Source organism: Ostrea edulis, chromosome 9 (genome assembly GCF_947568905.1).
Source record: "Ostrea edulis chromosome 9, xbOstEdul1.1, whole genome shotgun sequence".
Lineage (NCBI taxonomy): Eukaryota > Metazoa > Mollusca > Bivalvia > Ostreida > Ostreidae > Ostrea > Ostrea edulis.
The window spans coordinates 46,854,870-46,872,599 of record NC_079172.1 but is presented as its reverse complement, the minus strand read 5'-3'; the positions used below and the strand labels follow the sequence as shown (position 1 = coordinate 46,872,599).

At 35.6% G+C, this 17,730-nt stretch overlaps 1 protein-coding gene across 12 annotated transcripts in view; it reads right to left on the bottom strand.

Annotated features, from left to right (window-relative positions):
* Positions 1-17,730, bottom strand: part of LOC125657528 (Kv channel-interacting protein 4-like) — a 190,611-nt gene that overhangs the window by 16,860 nt on the left and 156,021 nt on the right. For 2 of the 12 annotated variants that reach the window (XM_056149408.1, XM_048888169.2), the window contains exon 1: positions 836-2,403. The exons of 9 other annotated variants lie outside the window; for them this stretch is intronic. In XM_056149408.1, coding sequence (XP_056005383.1) covers positions 836-869 — 34 coding nt within the window. In that variant the 5' untranslated portion in view covers positions 870-2,403. Of the gene's footprint in view, positions 1-835; positions 2,404-17,730 lie in introns of those variants that run through there. One more of the 12 variants, XM_056149405.1, reaches the window with a different exon arrangement.

Here is a 17,730-nt window from a genome sequence, read left to right as displayed (position 1 = left end):
TATCTTTTTATCTTGCTTATTTGAATTACATAGAACAGCTGGTAGAGGAGAAAACACAAACGATGAAATCAATTATGTCTAATAAACAACACCCAATGCACAGTCTATAAAATTGATATCGCAAATATTATTTTACTTCAAAGTCGATATTTTATTTACACACACATACAAACGCACACCGAGGGAGGGAGATTACAGAAAAAATAAACTTCACGTTGATTCTCCTCGCACTGACTGATTTTGTACAATTGTTTGAATGAATGAACAACTTGCTTAAAAGGACGAGATGTTTTACCCTGTGTAGTTACCTCCGATAGATAATAGTTTATATATCACATCTTTAAATAGTTGGACTGTAAAAGAGATGAATATTGCTGTAAATTGTGTTAATTATGTAGAAGAACAGTCCGTACACCGATGAACCACGTCATCTGGTACATCTGATGTGGCCGTGAGACATTAGTTTCCTATACCTTTGTGTCACCTGTTATCGCCGACAGATAACGTGTCATCAACGGTGCACATTGACAGTTCCTCGATATTTTGATAATTAAGTGATGTCAAATTAAATCAAAATGCCGTATTGATTATATATTTGCAGCCAATTTTACGGAAGATGTTGACGGCAACACAAGCATTGCAATCCTCAACTTTCGCCATTTCAAAAAAAAATCTTTCTTTCATCGATATATGTCACTCAGATGCACCTTTAAAATCGTACTTCCTTCTTAGTATTAAATGGAAATATAAATATTAATGATATGTCTAATAGAAGAAGAAAACAACATCAAAATGCAACCTTTGTAGTAAAAATGGTTAAGTAGAAGAGATTTACCCATATCCAACACTTTGTCGTAAATAGCTCCCATGTCGGCTAATATTAAATCCAAATCAGAACCGTCTCCGTAAATAAGATACGATCATCCTTCCTTATGAGTTAACTGGTAAATCGTTAAAGATCCTCCGTAAAAAAACAGATGGCACAAACTTTTCGACATTTACCGAATTCGCCGCTGTTGTCGCGTTTTAGTTATTTCATTTTAACACCAGTAACACTGCAGTAATCGAAGATCTCATTAACCCTTCGTAATCGTTCAATTCTCAACGGAGGATCTGCAATATCACTTCTTACATTTTTGTAGGAAGTTTAGAAAATGTTTTGCTGTAGAAGTAATAAAAATACTACAATTATCCACGGATTCTTCGTCTTCCAGCGCACTTGCGCATTCTATCTATTTGATTGCCAGATTTCTGAGAATTCCGGAGTCAACGCAGAAACAAATCCCTACTGCAGGAATTGAAACTTAGTTTATAAAATGTTAGTAGTCGATTACACACCAAAGATCTTTTTTCCGACTGAAATCACAGCAGCTAAACCCATGTAACAAGTGAATCTCTCGCCAATACGGGTGTTCGCGTACAAGCTGTGAATACAACAGGAGATCGATAGTCGTAGTCTACAAGCCATTCACATTCAGTAAATCACGTTTTAGAAATTAGCAAGTGTCCGCTATAATATACATATATATATCTATATCGATATATAATATATATATATATATATATATATATATATATATATATTAATTCAGAAAAAGAAGAAAACCATAAAACAGCATTTTCTGTTGAACGGAGTTTAGAATTGGTGTGTGATTTTTCAACAATATGTTCTACGCTCTGTCTCTCTCTAAAACTACCTCAGTTAGGGTATGTAAAAAGAATTACTAGCACTGAATTTGTGAGCTATAAGAATGTGAATAGAAGTATGGCAGAGGGGGAAGAATACCACAATAGCGACGGAAATAGTTTCCTGTCAGAACATAAGCTGACAATGGTAATTATGTTATTTCGATTTTCAGGATGCGCCATCACGAGCTCGTTTTTGTCCCTGGTTCCATGTTTTCATACATCAAGCTGTCAGATTGCAATGTCAGGATTTGGCGGGAAGGAAACTCCCGGGTTAAACACTTCAGATGTTATAGCACGGAACTTACATGGCGCTTTCCCATGAAATGGTCGTTTTTATAACAAGATATTTTGGACAAGACAGACAATTATATTTTAAGGGTAGAAATACCCCCCTTTGAATGCTCCTCTTTCTTAGACTCTGCTTTATGAATAATCTTGTGGGTTTGGAATGGGTTTAGTTTTTGTAGTATACACCCTGGAATAATTCCTTACAATATTGTAATAGGCATGTGTAAAGTCTAAATAATAGTTGTTTTGACAGTCATACAGAATCTACTCTGCTTATCATCATAGTAACAGCGTCACTAGTTTAAGGATAGGTTTTACGCCTGCAAAGGTATTCCCGCGCGTAATTTAGAGGACAGCAACAGAGAAAAGATAACACTATCAAAATGATTGTAAGGAAGAATTAAGTCACCACAATCACTGACGAAAGCAATGCCAACATATGAAAATGGAAAGAAACTGGGATCAATACATAGAGAAGAAGCGCCAATGAAGGACTGTCGCTTCTTGGGATTCTCCTTTGGGAACACTATAGTTTCCGTTGACAAAGAGGGATAGCATCGATCGGTTCGTTTCCACAGAGACTAAGGAACGGGGAAAACAAAGTTCTCTGACACCGATGAACATCAATACCAGCTATCATTCTGTTTGGACCGATCCGTCCGCAGGAAAGTCCTCATTAAAGCTGAGTACCAGCTGACAATTACAGTCAAATCAGTGTCTAGCCCGCAATCACAAAATCATCCTACAAGTCCGATTCTTACCGGAAGGTCTTGGGTAACTTCACTTTAGAATGTTGATCAACAAATGAATGGCTGCTGTAGACATGATATCGCATACAAGGTTACGTTTTCTGTTAAGCGAAATCGTTGTTGTTTGATATGATACAACACAAGTCACATGAACAATTCTCATTAGTATCAAATATATTGTTAATGCAATGGCATGGCTGCAGAGGAAATGATTTGGTTTCATTTTCAAGATTAATATTTCAGAGTATCTTGGGATTATAAATCAAACTATTTTGACATTCAAACTAATTAACGATTCAATCGATCTACAATGCAGTGAATGGTATTTATCGGGACTCAGTATAGCTGACAACAGAACTACAGTGACTCCTGCGTTACAAAATCAGATACCGATATTCCAAAAACCTGATACTCGGCTAATGAAATATAAGACGTTCCTGGAAAGGGCCGAGGATTTCCTGACGTTTTGCTAGTCGATTTGGTACTCTAATTATTACAAATTTGCTGTGCACCACATAATAGACCCATTAGTTGAAGTCTCCGCTAATCGATCGAAAGGGATGGGTAACAGATTAACACGGCGTGTTTCAACGCTAGCTCTCGTCGGTTAACAGCGAAACATGTCTATCGTATATCAATCATCATTTTTATCATGCTTTAAATATTCTTCTCTTAATGTCATATCAACAATAAGTTTATAATGTTACCCACTTTTTGTTAATGGTCACCTGAGTATCAGGAAACATCTTTATGAAAAATCAAAACACTGACGTAGGCATTCAAAGATACATATAAATATTACAAAGGAAAGGGATTAATATGCGCCTGTTGGCCTTTTTCCGATTCTCAGTTAGTTTTTGCACAATTGCTTATGTTGATGGCAAAAATAATACCGGTACATTATATTGGTTGAATATTAGATTTTCATTAAATGGTATCACATACGTTGAATCACAGACACACCCTTGTCGCGGTGGCTCAGGGTTTAGAGATTCGCATCGTGGCCGGGAGGTCGTGAGTTCGAGCCCTATTCGTGCCGCGGCCAATGTTCCTTCGCCAAACGCTCAGTACAGTCAAAAGTGAGAGTCACGGGTCTACCGGGAGAGTCATTAAGGTTCCGCATTACTGTGCACAGAAGTCGGGACGATAAAGAACGCTAACTACTTTGGCCCTGAGCGCTACACATAGGTCTAAATTTGTGGCATTTCGCCTACAGCTGATGTAATCTCGATGAGTAAAAAAAATTCTACAGGGACATTAAAAAGACAGAAAAAATCCACTATGCCATATGTTACCGATCCCTCTAACTTGATCTCAATATTCAGAGAAAAGTAATTTCACAATTTTCAACAAAAACCTATAGAGACAAATAACGTCCGTGAAAAACGTTTACCCTGTGACCTTGCCGAGTGATCGTGACCAAAGGTTAGGACATACTCAGAAAACTTGGTACTGAATTCTTTCTTCATTACGAGATCATGACCCTAAAAAATATTTTTCTCTCCACCCAGAGGATTTGTAGGAGCATTGCCTGTTCTAGGTCCTCCGGAACATTTATTTTATGCACTGTGAACTTTAGACGGTTCTCTGTTGCACAGTATTGCCTCCTTCACCTCCAAAAACTGAGATGGAGAGAAAGAGAAGCACTGAGCAAAGGCTAGGGTAATGTTGGTTCTGTAACCCTGACATTGTGTGTGCTCTTTGTAACATCGTTTTTGTAAAGAAATACGCCGAAAAGTCTAACCTGGTTTATGTAATCAATCTTTTCTTGACCTTGTATAACCCACTATTTTGTTATTGCATTTACCTTGTCCCAGTACTTACAGCTAGGTTAAGACTTTCTACAGACCTGTGGCTCTCTGTAGACAAAAAAACCCCCAAAAAACAAAAAAAACAAAAAAACCCGGCAGGAACCACAGAGTTGCAGATCCATTGGTTAGAAAAAAAAAACATTCGAAAGCTAATCATTATTTTATTTCATACAATAGCTTTTGATCTCCATATTATCTTGAACACATATAAATGAGAAAGATATACATGTATTTATTTCTAAATAGAATATAAGGTCTAGAGTATTTACAATTAATTCTGGTATTTTATGAGAACATTGAATTTAATATAATATCAACCTAAAACAATGATTTTTAACCGAACTGTAATTGATTTAGTTTAGGAAATCAACAAAAATGTGTTAAATAGTATAATATAAAGTGAAAATCATTGAAACATATGAATACGGAAATTAACGAGATTCGAGGTGTCCGGCATAACAACAGGCGAACTTTTATGAAGCTGTTTTCATTTCGAATGAGACGTTAATAAATGATTGTAGATATGTCTTGAAACAAGCGGTATGGGAAAATATTCCAGGAATTCTTGAAATGTAAAGGTGTCAAAATACGGAGACGCTGTAAATCAGAGGTTTTTATAACGGGTTGATTTCCCCCCGAGAGCTAGAGTTTTGCAGCTAAGTTCAGATTCACTTTCATATTACATCTCTGGAGCCTCGATTTCATATCACATATACCACCTCTACTTATATAATATCTCTGGAGCCTCACTTTCATATCATATATACCACCTCTACTTATAGCACATATCTGTAGCCTCAAACCCACACCTACAGTGTATTTTACTCTTTTTCGGGCATCATTGACTTCGTACTTCCGTGGTCCTATGGTCTGAACCTGATAGTTTTGTGACATACATTTCCCATGTTTGGTAAAGGATAGACTATTGGCTAGGTGGAAAGACCATGCACTCATTATAATCAATCGTACACCACTATTAGTCACATCAATACACGTGAAAGGTGAAGATAATTAACAGTGATTAATCTCATAACTCCTACAAGCAATAGAAAATAGAGAGTTGGGCAAACACGGACCCTGGATATACCAGAGGTGGGATCAGGTGCCCAGGAGGAGTAAGCATCCCCTGTCGACCAGCCACACCCGCCGTGAGCCCTACTTAAGTCGCTTGATATATCTAAACTGGTGCATCAATATATTACTCTATCCACAATTATCTGTAGACATTCTGTAGTCAACAAAGAGAAAGTATTGAACATCTATTTTATGAATGCATTCGTAACATTTTTTCTCTTGATGTTGTAATTAGTAAAAAAGAAAATATTCATGGCTGTGCAGAGATTGAAAATGGCAATATAATAAATTATATACAAATCGTTGTCGATATCAGAACAAAACTCTAGTGTTGAATAGCTTTACGTTGACTTTGTCAGAGTTTTCAATATAGAATTGAGAGATTAGCACTGAGAAATAACTACAGTCAACTCTCGATAAACCGCCACCTTTTGTTCTTATGAAATTATGGCATTATAACGAATTTGGCGATGAATTGAATCACTGCCATCTTGAAGAAATAGAGTTACTGTTCTTTTATATGCAAGTTATCTTTCCTCTATTTACAATACTTATGTAAGTGAGCGATCCTTTGCTGCTAAGATGTTGCCCACTGTCCTTCTTTTTATATTGACTTTTCCCATAAAACAGAAAAATGATTTGCAATATCCTGATGGGTACATTTTTGATGATGTCCTTGGTACGTAATGATTTGCTTTTTCTCATCGAAATTTAACAGGACCCTCTTTCGTGGCGAAGCCATAGCTAAATTCGAAAGTGTTTCTTTGATGTACAGTATAAACAACTTGAGTATTGTTCATCTCGAGTATTGTTCTTGTTTATTCAATACAACAATTACTGGGATCCTTCTGTCCAGGTGTACGCCCGAGATTGATAATGACCAATTTACTGCTTCACTGACCACGTGCACCCATGGCGGTTTATCGAGATAATTAACACGTTGAAATAGACTTTTGTAATGAAAACACTGCGGCAAATGGCGATAACGAATTTGGAGTTTTAACGAGAGTTTTAAGTAACAGGAAAAATGTTCCTAGAAAAATGCGGCGTTATAACGAAAATGGCGATGAATTGAGTGGCGATAATTCGAGAGTTACCTGTATGTTGAAAACGTTTTAGAAAAATGGAAGTTATCTGAGCAACTTAAAATAGAATAGAATAAAACTTTATAATGATATGATGCTATAGAATAGAATAAAACTTTATAATGATATGATGCTATAATGTATTAATATTGTTATGATGTATGTTGTGTAGCTAATTTTAAATAATGGAGTAAATATAATGGCTGCCATTATGTGAGACAGTCTTCTCCCTTTTATTCCTAGTCTAAAATAAGAGTATTGGGTTTCCATTTTATTCTCTTGCTGCCCTATCCTCCTTTCGTTTTCCTTTATGAGTTCTTGCCACGTAGATGTTTAGTTATCATATGTATATAAAATACCCCATATCCAACTGAAAGGTTGGAATGTAAGGGTTTGTAGAAATCCAAACCAGATAAGTAGCATTTACTCACAAAAAAATTTCAATCTGGTTTGATTTATAATCAACTTTGCCACTCTCTGGGTCTCAATACAATATTTTGAACGAGGGCTTATAAGCTACCAACAATTACATATATATAAAATAAACAAGAGGCCCATGGGCCACATCGCTCACCTTGTCTCATATTTAAAGATTTTTCCTATATATTCGCATGTAAAACTTTGATCCCTATTGTGGCCCCAACCTACTACAGGGGGCCATGATTTTTGTCAAAATTGAATCTGGACTATGTCTGGAAGCTTTCATGTGAATGTAAACTTTTCTGGCCCAATGATTTTTCAGAAGATTTTTAATGATTTTCCCTATATACTTGTATGCAAAAATTGAACCCCTATTGTCACCTCATCTTACCCCTGGGGGCCAGGATTTTAACAAACTTGAAACTGCACTATGTCAGGAAGCTTACATGTAAATATCAGCTTTTATGGCTCAGTGGTTCTTGACAAGAAGATTTTTAAAGATTTTCCCTATATATTTGTATGTAAAACTTTGATCCCCTATTGTGGCCCCATCCAACCCCCGGGGGCCATGATTTTAACAAACTTGAATTTGCACTATGTCAGGAAGCTTTCATGTAAATTTCAGCTTTTCTGGCCCAGTGGTTCTTGAGAAGAAGATTTTTAAATGACCTCACCCTATTTTTGCATTTTTGTAATTATCTCCCCATTTGAAAAGGACATGGCCTTTCATTTGAACAATCTTGAAAGCCCTTCACCCAAGAATGCTTTTGGCCAAGTTTGGTTGAAATTGGCGCAGTGGTTCTGGAGAAATCGAAAATGTAAAAAGTTTACAGACAGACGGACAGACGACGGACAACAGGCGATCAGAAAAGCTCATGTGAGGTAAAAAGCACAAGATGCCATGCATTTGCTCAGTCTGACGATGGAGCACACATGTTATACGTTTACACCTGATAAAAAGGCGGAAAACTGGTTAGAAAAGCTCACGATAGTTCACTGGATTGGATGGCACATAAAAAATATCCACTTATTAAAAGATGCAAAACGCAAAAACGCAGCTGTTCTTTAAAGCCAAAAAAAAAAAAAAAAAAAACCAAAAAAAAAAACCCCAACTCATAAGATCTCTACAAAATTGCAATATTGCTCTTTAGGCTTTTCCCAAAAACTCCTAATAAAAATCAATGAATAGTTCCGGAAATTGGACATTTCTCTAGTTTAATTGAATGATTTCCATTACATAAAACCAGCTGTTTTCCTATATATACCGGTAATATGCTATAACACAATCAATAAGAGTCAACTTTTGTAAAATTGTACATATGAGGAAATGGACTTTAGTTAAATGTATAAATTTTGCAGAAACAACTATTATAGTTTCTGGTATAATCTATATAAAACTGCATCTTTTGATTTATATTCCAAACTCCCGATTTTTTTTTTATAGATCTGGGCCTCTTTGAGGACCAGCCCAGAGTCTATTTCTTAACTATATAGGTATTGAACACAGGAAATGATATCAACTGTTGACGGTGTGAATGACATTATTTTTGTGCTTAACAGCAGCCATGTAATATCAAATTAACTACACGCGCAATAGCATGGTGAGTAAATTTCTGCACGGGGAGTAACTGTCGACTGTGTTAAATAGTTATTCTATACAACAGCTTTCTTGTTTCTCCTATGAAAATATGTATTTCCCCTTTTTAATCTCACAACGAAATCTGCGATCGTCTCCAATGAGTTATCGTTCTTTTGCCACAACAAAAAAGGCAGCTTCACACATCTATTGAGCTAATATATTTCGAAAGCAACATGCGTATATATCTATTCCTACAATTGCATGCAATATATCAGAAAATTAATAAATTATACACTCGGTTAAATATATTTCCTCGATATAAGGCTATGCACAAACATATATAATGTAAATATTGCTCAAAATACAAAATACTCTCACCGACTGTTGATCCATTGTAGAGACAAAATAAAACAAAGCAAAGTTAGACAGTGAATAAAATGAACGTGAAGAGATGAAGATGAAAAGGGTTGTCAAGTGTGCAGTTCATAATGATGTTTCGGTTTTTCTTCTTAAGACATAGCTACAGTCATTTCATGAAATTTTGTAATGAAGGAAAGACTATTACATAACATATACATGTTTACGATGATATTTTGAATGAAAATATGAATTCTTTGTTTAAAATATCAATAATGCAGCATATAACACGTTTGTACGTTTCATACGATCTACTACTTTTGAACCCAATGATATTATCATAGGATATACTACTTTTGAACCAGAAAATACTACAAGATCTACTACTGTTGAACCAGATGATATTATCAAAGGACTGACCACTGAAGAACTAGATACTAGATAGTATTATCACAGGATATAGGATTTACAATTGTTGAGTGTTGATGAATTAGATAGTATTATCATAGGATATAGGATTTACAATTGTTGAGTGTTGATGAACTAGATAGTATTATCACAGGATATAGGATTTACAATTGTTGAGTGTTGATGAACTAGATAGTATTATCACAGGATATAGGATTTACAATTGTTGAGTGTTGATGAACTAGATAGTATTATCACAGGATATAGGATTTACAATTGTTGAGTGTTGATGAACTAGATAGTATTATCACAGGATATAGGATTTACAATTGTTGAGTGTTGATGAACTAGATAGTATTATCACAGGATATAGGATTTACAATTGTTGAGTGTTGATGAACTAGATAGTATTATCACAGGATATAGGATTTACAATTGTTGAGTGTTGATGAACTAGATAGTATTATCACAGGATATAGGATTTACAATTGTTGAGTGTTAATATTATCACAGGCTCTACCACTGTTGAACCAGACATTATTATCAAAGGATATGCTACTGTTCAACAAGACACTATCATCACAGGATCTACTCATGTTGAACCAGATAGTATTATCACAGGATATTCTTCTGTTGAATAAGATTGTACTATAATAGGATATACTACTGTTGAGCCAGATATCATCACAGCATCTACTCAGGATTTAGAGTACTTTTCAAAGGAAAAATTAGATAGATTTAGAACACTGCGTCAACAGCACAACATTAGATAGATTTAGAGTATTGTGTCAAGCACAACATTAGATAGATTTAGAATGCTGTGCCAACAGCCCAACATTTAATATATTTATAGTATTGTGTCAACAGCACATTAGATAAATTTAGAAATTGTGCCAACAGCCCAACATTATATAGATTTAGAACACTATGCTAACAGCACAACATTAAATATATTTATAGTATTGTGTCAACAGCACAACATTAGATAGATTTAGAGCACTGTGTCAACAGCACAACATTAGATAGATTTAGAACACTATTTTAACAGCCCAACATTAGATAGGTTTAGAGTACAGTGACAATAACACATCATTAGATAGAAGTAGAGTACCGTGCCAACAGCACAACATTAGATAGATTTAAAGCACCCTGTCTTCAGCAAAACATTAGATGAATTTAGAATACTGTGTCAACAGCACAACATTAGATGAATTTAGAATACCGTGTCAACAGCACAACATTAGATGAATTTAGAATACCGTGCCAATAACACATCATTAGATAGAAGTAGAGTACCGTGTCAACAGCACAACATTAGATAGGTTTAGAGTACCGTGCCAATAACACATCATTAAATAGAAGTAGAGTACCGTGTCAACAGCACAACATTAGATAGATTTAGAGTACCGTGCCAACAGCCCAACATTAGATAGGTTTAGAGTACCGTGCCAATAACACATCATTAAATAGAAGTAGAGTACCGTGTCAACAGCACAACATTAGATAGATTTAGAGTACCGTGCCAACAGCCCAACATTAGATAGATTTAGAGTACCGTGCCAATAACACATCATTAGATAGAAGTAGAGTACCCTGCCAACAGCACAGCATTAGATAGATATTTAAAGCACCCTGTCTACAGCAAAACATTAGATGAATTTAGAATACTGTGTCTACAGCAAAACATTAGATGAATTTAGAATACTGTGTCAACAGCATAACATAATATAGATTTAGAACACAACATTAGATAGATTTAGAACGCTGTGTCAACACTACAGCATCAGATAGATTTAGAACGCTGTGTCAACACTACAGCATCAGATAGATTTAGATTAATATTCCATCAGCACATTAGATAGATTTAGAACACAGCTTATAGCACTGTGTCAACAACACAACATTATATAGATTTAGAGCACTGTGTCAACAACACAACATTATATAGATTTAGAACACTGTTTATAGCACTGTGTCAACAACACAACATTATATAGATTTAGAGTACTGTATCAACAACCCAACATTAGATAGATTTAGAACACTGTTTATAGCACTGTGTCAACAACACAACATTATATAGATTTAGAGTACTGTATCAACAACCCAACATTAGATAGATTTAGAACACTGTTTATAGCACTGTGTCAACAACACAACATTATATAGATTTAGAGCACTGTGTCAACAACACAACATTATATAGATTTAGAACACTGTTTATAGCACTGTGTCAACTTCACAACATTATATAGATTTAGAGTACTGTATCAACAACCCAACATTAGATAGATTTAGAACACTGTTTATAGCACTGTGTCAACAACACAACATTATATAGATTTAGAGCACTGTGTCAACAACACAACATTATATAGATTTAGAACACTGTTTATAGCACTGTGTCAACAACACAACATTATATAGATTTAGAGTACTGTATCAACAACCCAACATTAGATAGATTTAGAACACTGTTTATAGCACTGTGTCAACAACACAACATTATATAGATTTAGAGTACTGTATCAACAACCCAACATTAGATAGATTTAAAGCACCGTGTCATCATCACAATATTAGACAGATTTAGAATACTATGTCATCAGCACAGCATAAGGTATATTTAGAGCACTGTCAACATCACAGCAAGAGATAGGTTTAGAACAATGTGTCAGAAGCACATTAGATAGGTTTAGAACAATGTGTCAACAGCACAACATTAAATATATTTAGATCACTGTGTCAAAAGCACAGCATTAGATAGATTTAGAACGCTGTGTCAACAGTACAGCATTAGATAGATTTAGAACGCTTTGTCAACAGCACAACATTAGATATATTTAGAACGCTGCGTCAACAGCATAGCATTAGATAGATTTAGAACGCTGAGTTAAATGGATTTAGAATACTCGTTAACATTTTTCTGCTAGCCGTTTGAAATACCAAGGATACTTAGTAGGATTGTGATACAAACTAAAATCATGTAAAAAAAAAATAAAAAAAAAAAAAAATTACATCAAATACCTTATTATTCATCTAGTCAATATTGCTGCAATTCTTATGTTAAATAAACATTTTACATAATTTTATTTGTAAAATGTTTCCACGCATATGAAATTTCACAAAACAAAACTGGCGACAATAGGTAATGCCCCTGTTTCCTTCATTTTCTTCTGATACCTGATCATGGAATGGAAGGAGATGGCGAAGGTTTGAGAGACCAGTAATTCCTTTATATACTGCATCGTTAAAGTTTCACCCTTCGCTATTTTCGATTCGACGCATCGAAACACTACTTCGTCCCCAGTTTAATTTCTTCCAAAGTCGTATTGGCTTCGTCAATGTCTTAACTTAAATTCACACAGTTTCAAATTTACCCAATTAGGATCACGGCAATATTTGGGGAAATAATATTGAGCGAATGTATACATCAGGATTTTGCCTATGTGACTGAACTTGTCGAAACAACCGTTATTCAAATGAAGGGTCGTACAGGTCATTAAGAAATAGGGCGATGTAATAAAAAAGCCCCAGGGTTTGGGTAGATCCAATAAGGATTTAAAGTTTTACTTAAAACTTCATTTGAGCAACTGCAAACCTAATCTCGAATGAGATTCGGCTCCGCTGGATATTTGGGCTGACGCCTTCACCGAATCTCGGAGCAGTCCTTCATAATTCATGTTTGGAAAACATTCAACTTCGGTCGGTTCTAGCAATTAATGTGCACTTAGGTGACACTGCTGTTCACTTCAAACAAGTAATTTGATCGTTAAACTAACTCTGTATTACTATTAATTTGGCACTGTTTACCGACTAAGTATGAAAATCGCAAAATAAAAATTCACTAAATTGTCCGTTCAATAAGGACTCCCATGGAGGAATTGTTTATCTCCTGATATTGAAGAGTTCCTGTAGTCTTTCATTAACTTGGTGATATGTAGTAACTACCCATACCTACTGTATATCACTAATAAAGAAAAACAGACTATAAGAACTCTTCAATGTCAGGAGATAAACAGTTCCTTCATGCAAGTCCATTTGAACGGAAAATTTTGTGACTGTTTTTATTTTGGGATTTTCATACCTACAAGTTAATCAAAGTAAAATTAATAGTGATAAAGGGTTACATGTAGATTAACAGTCAAATCACTTATTTGAAGCGAAAAGCAGTATCACCTATGTACGCATTAATTGCTAGAACCGACCAAAGTTGAATATTTTCCAAACATGAATTATGTTGGACTGCTCCGAGATTCGGCGAAGGCGTCAGTCCAAATATCCAGCCGAGTCGAAATTACAGCAATCCTCCATAACCCAATTATCTTTTGAGTAAAGTTTACACCAGACAGACCGACGTCGGTGTCGCATAATTTACGTTCCGGCTATTTCGCGTTTCGGCCGGAACCTTAAAATCATAATTTGGGTTCCGTGTTTCACTGTAATTTTCGTTCCGGCCAAGGTTTCAATCTGTGAACAGCGAAGTTGTCTTTCTTCATTTTACCTCAAATGATGAAAGGTGGCACCACCTATCTGACGTCGGGGAAATGTCGTTCCTATGTATGACGAGGCAGTATTTTTATTATATACACAGTTCTTAAGATCTAGCACCTAGTGTTTTGACGATGATTTTCTGTGGACTGGTATCTACTAAATATGCTATGGTGTACAGGAAGAATACACAGTTCTAAAAGTTTTGATAACAGTTTCCTGTGGTATGTGACTGCTGTTAGGTACTTACATGTAGATGTATCCCAGTTTCACACCTTTCCCATCATTAGGACGGTACGTGTAGATGTATCCCAGTTTCACACCTTTCCCCTTCATTAGGACGGTACGGGTAGATGTATCCCAGTTTCACACTTTTCCCCTTCATTAGGACGGTACGGGTAGATGTATCCCAGTTTTACACCTTTCCCATCATTAGGACGGTACGGGTAGATGTATCCCAGTTTCACACTTTTCCCCTTCATTAGGACGGTACGGGTAGATGTATCCCAGTTTTACACCTTTCCCATCATTAGGACGGTACGGGTAGATGTATCCCAGTTTTACACCTTTCCCATCATTAGGACGGTACGTGTAGATGTATCCCAGTTTCACACCTTTCCCCTTCATTAGGACGGTACGTGTAGATGTATCCCAGTTTCACACTTTTCCCCTTCATTAGGACGGTACGGGTAGATGTATCCCAGTTTCACACTTTTCCCCTTCATTAGGACGGTACGGGTAGATGTATCCCACTTTCACACCTTTCCCCTTCATTAGGACGGTACGTGTAGATGTATCCCAGTTTCACACCTTTCCCATCATGGTACGTGTAGATGTATCCCAGTTTCACACTTTTCCCCTTCATTAGGACGGTACGGGTAGATGTATCCCAGTTTCACACTTTTCCCCTTCATTAGGACGGTACGGGTAGATGTATCCCACTTTCACACCTTTCCCCTTCATTAGGACGGTACGGGTAGATGTATCCCACTTTCACACTTTTCCCATCATTAGGACGGCACGGGTAGATGTATCCAAGTTTCACACCTTTCCCATCATGGTACGTGTAGATGTATCTCAGTTTCACACCTTTCCCCGTCATTAGGACGGCACGGGTAGATGTATCCAAGTTTCACACCTTTCCCATCATTAGGACGGTACGTGTAGATGTATCCCAGTTTCACACCTTTCCCATCATTAGGACCGTTCGTGTAAGTGTATCCAGTTTCACACCTTTTCCATCATTAGAGCGGTACGTGTAGATCTATCCCAGTTTCACACCTTTCCCATCATTAGGACGGTACGTGTAGATCTATCCCAGTTTCACACCTTTCCCATCATTAGGACGGCACGGGTAGATGTATCCAAGTTTCACACCTTTCCCATCATTAGGACGGTACGTGTAGATGTATCCCACTTTCACACCTTTCCCATCATTAGGACCGTTCGTGTAAGTGTATCCAGTTTCACACCTTTTCCATCATTAGAGCGGTACGTGTAGATCTATCCCAGTTTCACACCTTTCCCATCATTAGGACGGTACTTGTAGGTGTATCCCAGTTTCACACCTTTCCCCTTCATTAGGACGGTACGTGTAGATGTAAAACTTGTTTGGAGAACAATTATACATATATGTAGTTGGCACTTACTTTAAATTACTTGGGGCTTACTAATATATTCACCTATTTATTGAACTGAACTGAATTTTCTTTAATTATCTCATCACAATTGTATAATTTCAAAGAAAAGTGATGGCAACAATTTGTTAAGTGTTTTAAAGCATGAGTGAATATGAAGATTGACTACATATAATTGCAATACTATAGTGTATTATGTTGGGAAACACGTCTTATTAATATTTCTTTTAAAGGAACACAATTTTCGTTGAGAACATTGCTTGTTTTAATTCGTAATATTAAACTTTAAATGTGATAATATTTTCAAAAGCCTAATGGTATTTGTTTTGGTGATAAACATTTTTTTCCTTACATCCATCAGAGACTTGCAATTTGTTTCATCAGATTTTTAAAAATTTAGTGAAATTCATCATTAATTTCACTTATCGCATTTTTTTTTTTATAAAGTCTTGTTTCTTTGGGTTGATTTCACCAGCGTCCACTTTCAATAGGTAATGGTGATTACAGGTTCGAAAGGATCAATTGAGAAGAAAGCAAAGCCCTACATGTAGGGGAGAGAACAATTTTTCGGAGAAAGTCACATTCTTATATCAAGTTTCTATTGTTATTTTCTGCCGTACATTTTTGGTCTTGGGGAAAAAACCCACCACAGAAATAAACATATAAACCGGGTTCTAACTACAGGCCCCTATCTTACTGTATAACCCGATGAAAAACGACAAAATCCATTAGAAATATTCGTAAACATTTCATATTTCAATACTTTTAAAGGATAACTGTGTGCCCGGAACCAAAAGTATGGCCGGAACAAACTTACGCGGACCGGAACGGAAATTATAGTCCGGAACGGAAATTATAGGTATTTAGCGTTTCGGCCGAAACGCTAAATTACCAGGAACGTAAATCATGCGACACCGGACAAAACGTGACCATCCAGAAAAGTTCAATTGAGCCTTCGGGGTTCAGGAGAGCTACAATGTAACAAAACACTGATTTTTTTTCTTTCTTCATCGATTAAAAATAATGGCGAATTAATCCTCCTACCACCTTTAATTATTAATGGACTGTAAATGATGACACCATTTTAAATCATTCCCTGGATTCTGTCCAAGCTCCCTTTAGAGATAAATTACATACCATAGGACTTAACATGTGATTTACAAAAATAAAATGGGAATATTCTTGTACACTATATAAATCTGTTCGAATTTCCACTGTAATATATCGAAAATGACAACAATTCTGATGTCAACACAGATTGCCGAAAATTTTGAATTTATAAAAATTGTCACCAATATAGAATATATATGTTTGTATTTTAAAGTTAATGTTTAAAATTGATTAATTTGTCTGTTTCGTTAGATTGGCCCAAAGACCTGGGAATTTCTGTTGCAAAAAGATAACTACTACTTTTTATCGATACATTGTGGAAGATATTCACTTGAAGGTCAAGGACACTGTGTTGCACGAGGACATAAGATGTATTTCTTAATGAAGTACATTTCTTCAAACCTTTCTTATATATCATGCATTTATATGTAAAGAAAAATAGTAGTCATTGATTAGGACAAGGATTTAATGAGGGAAACTTTTGACATTTCATATTTCTTTAAACCTTTCTTACATATATCATAAATTTATATGTGAAGAAAAATAGTAGTCTTTGGTTGCATGTAGGTCACAGATTTAAGGAGAAAGCATTTGTCATGTCCAATATTTCTCTCTCCATTATATTTACTTAACAACAGTTATATAAGCATAAAAAAGCACATCCAAGGGACTTGCTTTTATTTATGGTTGGTGAAGGTATATTTCAGCTTTATGGCGTTTTCATGACATTTTCAACGGTTTGATTTTGACTTTGACCACACTGTTTTGTGGTATAAAAAGAATGATCGATTACAAATGTTATACAAATGTATCAACAATTCCTTTTCTGAAGATCTAAGACACTATAATTCCTACATAAGTAAGTTTTAAATCAACAATGATTTTCCTCATTACCAGCTGTTGCAAAGAAATAAAATTTAAAAAATACTAAAAAATGGAATATGGTTTTAAGTTTTTAATTATCGCTTTAAAAAAACCCCGGTCAATATGGTCATTGAAGAGACTTGGGTTTTTTTTTCGTCACTAAAAAAG